This window comes from Terrapene carolina, unplaced genomic scaffold (genome assembly GCF_002925995.2).
Source record: "Terrapene carolina triunguis isolate 2854851 unplaced genomic scaffold, T_m_triunguis-2.0 Scaffold836, whole genome shotgun sequence".
Classification (NCBI taxonomy): Eukaryota; Metazoa; Chordata; order Testudines; family Emydidae; genus Terrapene; species Terrapene triunguis.
This window is the reverse complement of record NW_020665187.1, coordinates 1,771,250-1,777,435: the sequence shown is the minus strand read 5'-3', so window position 1 is coordinate 1,777,435 and position 6,186 is coordinate 1,771,250. Positions and strand designations below refer to the sequence as shown.

Below are 6,186 nucleotides of genomic sequence, written 5' to 3'. Positions count from 1 at the left end.
GGGAGGGGTGGTGTTGGAACGAGAGTTGGGGCCGGATTAGGCTCATTTCTTGTAGCAAAGTGTTGTCCCCTGAATGTATCCCAACCCCCCACCTCCTCCCACAATGCACCAGCTGCAGATACAGAGCTGGGGGCTGACCTATAATTGCCCCTCTCCTGTGGGAGGGCTAAGGGTGGCTGGAGTGCCTGCTTTCCCATGCTCCTCCAAGGAATGGTGGTGGTGCCAAAGGATGTCTGGGGTTAGTCTGACCCTGAGGAGTGGGGCCTGCATAGGGACCCCTTCCCCTATTTCAATCCAGCTGTAAATTCTTGTTTCGCTGGTGATTGTTACCGAGCAGCATCTGGGGAGAGAGGATTTGGGTTTCAGATACTGCGGGTGGGGGTCCTTGCCCAGAGTTGGTTTAACCCTGATGGAGCCGTGGTCTTGATTGTAAGGTCTTTGGGGCAGGGGGCTGTCTGGGGGTGGACAGGACCTAGCGCACTGGAGTGGGGAGGGGAGCTGATGGCTTGAAGCAGAGATTAAGTGGAGTTTGAAGAGGGCTGTGGAGGAGCTTGGGGGGGCATGTGGGGCGCAGTGTTGGGAGATGGCAGAGGAAGCCAGGGAGGTGATGAGCTGGAGCAGTGGAAGCGGGAAGGTGTGGGGGTGCCTGTCAAGCAGCTCAAGACGGGGGAGCTCTGAAATAACCCAGGGGCCTCTCCTGTGTCGGCGTCTCAGTGCCCCCACCTGGGGGGGCGGGTGCATTGGTGGGGACGCTTATGCCAGCGCCGAGTCCCCGGAACCAGAGTCGGCCGAGCTCAGGCTGCAAGCATTGCCCTAAGCCACACCTGCTTGGCTAGATAGGTACAGCAGCTGCTTCCTCCTGTGATCCTGTTTGTTCCTCTGCTCATTTGCTTGGGTACACACGCTGCGGGGCCAGCAGGAGAGGAGACCGTGAGGGTGGGGCTGTGGACTTCTCCTCCTGGGAGGGATGGAAAATCAGTCCCCAGCCTGAGCTGCCTCTTGATGAGGACATGGGGCCTGGTGGCTAAAGCATTGGGCTGGCAGCCAGGAGACCTGTTTTGCTACTGCCTCTGCCAAGGTGACCTAGGGCAAAGCACTGCCCCTCTCCGGTCTCCTCTTCCATCCTTTGTCTAGTTAGATGGTAGGCTCTCTAGGGCAGGCCCTGATCTCTGTTAGGGGTGCAAACAGCAGGCTGTCCCCATCTGGTGTTCTCTTCTCCGCGCTCTAGGCCTGGCTGGGCTAATCCGCTGCTGCACCAGAGACTTGGTCCTGGGTGACCCATGCTTGCCCAGTGCTACTTACCCGCTTTGCCTAACAGTGTGTCTTTCCCTCCAGGTGACTGGACACTTCTCCTCTCTAACCATGTGGGATCCCAATGCAGGTGAGGGGCAACAGGACCGATGGCAAGTCTGGCAGGTTTCTCAGCTGCTCCTCTGGCTTCCCCTCTGATGCTCCCCCGTTCTTTGCCTCAGCAGGGCAAAGAAGGGGTATGGGGCTCCCTCTTGCCTCTAAAGCGACAGGTTCAAATCTAGCCCAACTTGGGTGGTCCACGTGAAATGAGCTGGAGGTTTTGGTGGCAGGTTCTGTGGGATGCAGACGCAGCATGTGCCTCATGCTAACTCTGCATCGGTCTTCCACTGCAGTGCACGAGAGGGAGATTCCCATGCCTGAGCTATTCTTTTTTGGTGACAAATCTGAGGAACTGTCCCAGATTGAGGTGTCAACAGAGGAAGTTGTGGAATTAAACTCTAATAAATCAACAGGACCAGATGGGATTCACCCAAGAGTCCTGAAGGAACTCAAATATGAAATTGCAGAACTACTAGTTGTACTATGTAACTTATTGCTTAAATCAGCCTCTGTACCAGATGACTAGAGGGTAACTAATGTAACTATCTTTTTTAAAAGGCTCCAGAGGCAATCCTGGCATTTACAGGCTGGTAAGCCTAACTTCATAGTAGGCAGATTGGTTGGAACTATAGAAAAGAACAGAATTGTCAGACACATAGATAAACGCGATATGTTGGGGAAGAGTCAACGTGGCTTTTGTCAAGAAAAATCATGCTTCACCAATCTATTAGAATTCTTTGAGGGGGTCAACAAATATGTGGCCAAGGGTGAGCCAGTGGCTGTAGCGTACTTGGACTTTCAGAAAGCCTTTGACAAGGTCCTTCACCAAAGGCTCTTAAGCAAAGTAGGCAGTCATGGGATAAAGGGACAGATCCTCTCCTAGATCAGTAACTGGTTAAAAGATAGGAAAGAAAGGGTAGGAATAAATGGTCAGTTTTTACTGTGGGGAGAGGTAAATAGCAGGGTCCCCAAAGATCTGTACTGGGACCAGTGCTGTTCAACATATTCATAATTGATCTGGAAAAAGGGGTAAATAGTGAAGTGGCAAAGTTTGCAGATGATCCAAAATTACTCAAGATAGGTAAGTTCAAAACTGACTACAAAGAGTTACAAAGGGATCTCCCTAAACTGGGTGACTGGGCAGATGAAATTCAATGGTGGTAAATGCAAAGCAATGCACGTTGGAAAACAAAAAATCCCAACTGTACATGAAAAATGATGGGGTTTAGAGTAGCTGCTACCACTCAAGAAAGAGATCTGGAAGTCACTGCGGATAGTTCTCTGAAAACGTCTGCTCAATGTGCAGCGGCACCCAAAAAAGCCAATTGAATATCTATCCCTTTCCTAATGGTTCCTAATAATGGAACCGAAAATATCATATTGGCATTATGATAAACCCGTGGTACACCCACCCCTTGAATACTGTGTGCAATTCTGGTTGCCCCATCTCAAAACCGATACATTAGAAGTTGGAAAAGTGCAGAAAAGGGCAACAAAAATGTTTACGGGGATGGAACAGCTTCCATATGAGAAGAGATTAAAAAAACTGGGATGGTTCATCTTAGAAAAGAGATGACTAAGGAGGGATATGATAGAGGACTATAGAGTCATGACTGGTGTGGAGAAAGTGAATACGGAAGTGTTATTTATCTCTTCCCATAACACACGAACCAGGGGTCACCCAATGAAATTAACAGGCAGCAGGTTTAAAACGAACAAAAGAAAGTACTTCTTCACACAACACACAGTCAGCCTGTGGTATTGGTTGCCGGGGAATGTTGTGAAGGCCAAAAGTATAAGTGGGTTCAAAAAAGAATGAAGCGTTCCTGGAGGAGAGGTCCATCAATGGCTATTAGCCAAGATGGTCAGGGCCACACCCCATGCTCTGTGTGTCTCAAGCCTCTGACTGCCAGAAGCTGGGCCTGGATGACAGGAGATGGATCACTAGATAAATTGCCCTGTTCTGTTCATTCCCTCTGGAGTACCTGGGATTGCCGCTGTTGGAAGACGGGATGCTGGGCTAGCTGGACCAGTGGTCTGAGCCAGCATGGCCGTGCTCCACCAGTAGCAGAAACATGTACAGAGGATGGAGTCAGCTAAGCCAATGGAGCTGTTCCTCTAACTCAAGCAATTGCTGCTGGTGCTCTTAGATCCCCAGGACCTGGTCAATTATCCCTGCTGGCAACCCACTGGGGGCATCCTTGCAGTCCAGAACCAGGGGACCCCCCTCTGCCCAAGCAGCAAAGTGGGGAGGCAAAGCTAGGGAGCAGCAGCCAAGCCTGTAACACTTGGTGTCGCTCCCCTGTGCTGTCGCGGGGGGGATGGGGGGCAGTGAGGTGGGGAAGCCGCAGTGATGCTGCAGGGTGGGGCTGAGAGCAGGGGAGCAGGGCAGTGCTAGAGGGGGGATATTGCTCCACGGGTGTCTCTCTTCTCCTGCTGGCTGTGACACTGGTTTATTCTCCTTCCAGGACAGCCTGGTGCCTACCCTGGAGCGGCCTTCCCTCCCAACCCCACGTACCCACCTGGCTCCAATCCTGCCTACCCTCCCCCCGGGAACCCTGCCTTCCCCCCGGGCACAGTGCCCCCTGGCTCCTATCCCATCCCTCCAGCAGGGGTTCCAGGGCAGCCTGCATACCCCCCCGGCCACCCCATTCAACCCCCTTTCCCCGGCCAGCAACCTGGCTACCCTCTGGGTCCCTACCCACCGCCTGCTCCTGGCATGCCTGGGGGGATGGGTGTCAATCCCCTGATGCCTGGGGGGATGGGTATCAATCCCCTGATGCCTGGGACCGTCATGGTCGGGACCCAAGTGCTGGACAAGAAGGCGGCGAAGAAGATGAGGAAGAAGATGAAGAAGGCTCACAAGGTGCACAAGCCACACAAGCTGCACAAGCATGGAAAGGTCAGTGGGGGCAAGGTGGGGGGGGGAATGGGGGTGCATTCTGGCATAGTGGTCAGGGGTACATGCTGGGTTGGGGGAGGGGAAGGAGAGGCTTGTGTGTTGGGGTTTTTTCTCAGCACCTGTGTCTGGGTCATCCCTCGTGCCCCCCCCCCCCAATCTGTTCAGCAATTACTGCCGTCCCTGAACCTTGCCAGGGAGGGCGGCTGGTTCGCTCAGGGCTTGGGGTGGGGACTCTTTCGCATTCTGGATTGAGTTTGAGTCCAGCCAGTGCTGCTGGTTCCTCATTACCTGAGTCTGGAGGGTCTTGGCTTAGTTCCTAGTCTCTGTGGTTAAGGCAACCCCCCCCCCCCCTTTACAGTGTGGGGCGGGGGCAATGCAAGTAGGGGAACTCCTCTGGGCATGGCAGGGGAGCCCCTGTACATGAGCGTGTGGCTGGGGTGGGGATTGGTGCATGGGGGTTAGCAGTAGACCCAAGACCCTTTGCCAACTACACAAACCCTGTGACATGGGGGGAGGGTGGCAGTGGTTCATGGGATGGGTAGGGGGTCACCTGTGGGAGCTGAGCCCTGCTTCCATGGGCAGCAGCTCAGGACCCTGTTAGCAGGGTGCCCCCTTCCTTTCTATTCCCAGCCATCCACCTGCCAACAGCATGTCAACTCTGTGGGCTGAGGTCCAAGCCTCATGGTTTCTCTCCCCCTTCCTGCAGCATTCCTCTTCCTCCTCCTCCTCCTCCAGCAGCAGCGACTGACTGAGGCTTTCCTCCGCCTTCCAGCCACGCATGCTTCCCGCAGACCAGACAGTGATCTTCCCCTGCTACAACCAAGCCACTGGCTGACTGGACTGATGCCAGCCACCTCCCTAACAGCCTGTATAACAGGGCTAGGGACAGAGGCTAAAATCCCCAGGAAAATCTGGCACAGAACAGGGAGCCCCGGTGAGCCATACGCTAATCTGGATGTCACTGATTGGGTGATGGAGGGCACTGGTGCGATCAGAGGTGCAACCTTATCATTAAAAGCAGGTGCACTGGGGGCCAGGTGTTAAAATGCAGGAGCCCTGTAGCAATATTGCAGTTGGGACTCTGAGCTTTTTTACCTTTCATGACAAGTCCCTTCTGGACTTAAAAATTGGAGCCTCCCGACTCACAGCCTATGCCCCGTTCATGATGCAATTGCAGAATAAGTCCTTGCAAATCAAGGCATCTGCACCAGCCGCTCCCTTCATCCCTTGATATTCTGGCTCGTTCTGACTGGCCTGCAGAAATCTGGGGATGTTGCTGACTGGCTGAGAGGCAGGTTTGTTTTCAAAGGCATAAGGAAGTTGGGTATCTAAATGACTTTGGATAAATCTGCCCCCAGTTGTCCATTTTCTGGTGGGATGTTCCTTTTGGGGCTGAGGGAGGAAGTAGTCTATAATAGAGACTAATTACAAAAAGTCTATATAGTATGTATAAAAACTAATCACAGAAGTGCTTGGAATAATAGCTCTGAATTACAATTCTGAATGTCTCATGTTGTAAATGAATGTACATGATCAGGGATAACTTTATAAGAGTTTGAAACTTGATTTTAGTGTGAAGAATTTTTTTTTCCCTTCTCCCACCTCCCCTCCCCCTGCTCCCCAACAAGGATCTTGGAAGGAAAGGGTTGGAGCCGGGGGCCAGTATTCCAAGAGGTCCCCTTGGTGGGAGGTGTAGGGGCTACCCAAATACAGTCTGGCTGACACCGTATAAAACAGAACAGAATGCAGCCATATCTCATCACTAACCCAAACGTATGGCCTTAGAAGACTACAAGTCCCAGCATGCTCTGCTCCCCACTGTTCCCAATTGCTGGGCTGGAGCATGGCCTGCTGGGCTCTGTAGTATCTGCAGGCTGCCTCTTCATGCTGAAGAAGGTGACTCAGCGCTGCAACGTGGAGCTGTGTGACATGGC

At 52.9% G+C, this 6,186-nt stretch overlaps 1 protein-coding gene across 1 annotated transcript; it reads left to right on the top strand.

Annotated features, from left to right (window-relative positions):
- Nucleotides 1-1,237: 1,237 nt before the first annotated feature.
- PRR13 (proline rich 13) lies at nt 1,238-5,818 on the top strand. Its single transcript, XM_024218224.2, has 3 exons — nt 1,238-1,381; nt 3,819-4,252; nt 4,959-5,818. The coding sequence occupies exons 1-3, from the start codon at nt 1,363-1,365 to the stop codon at nt 4,998-5,000; spliced, it is 495 nt and encodes a 164-aa protein (XP_024073992.1). The 5' UTR covers nt 1,238-1,362; the 3' UTR covers nt 5,001-5,818.
- The last annotated feature ends 368 nt before the right edge of the window (nt 5,819-6,186 follow it).

Excerpts from the sequence above, each read along its gene's own strand:
- PRR13 (XM_024218224.2), top strand. Across the intron at positions 4,253-4,958 it reads AGCTGCACAAGCATGGAAAG|CATTCCTCTTCCTCCTCCTC; the intron begins GTCAGTGGGGGC and ends CCCTTCCTGCAG.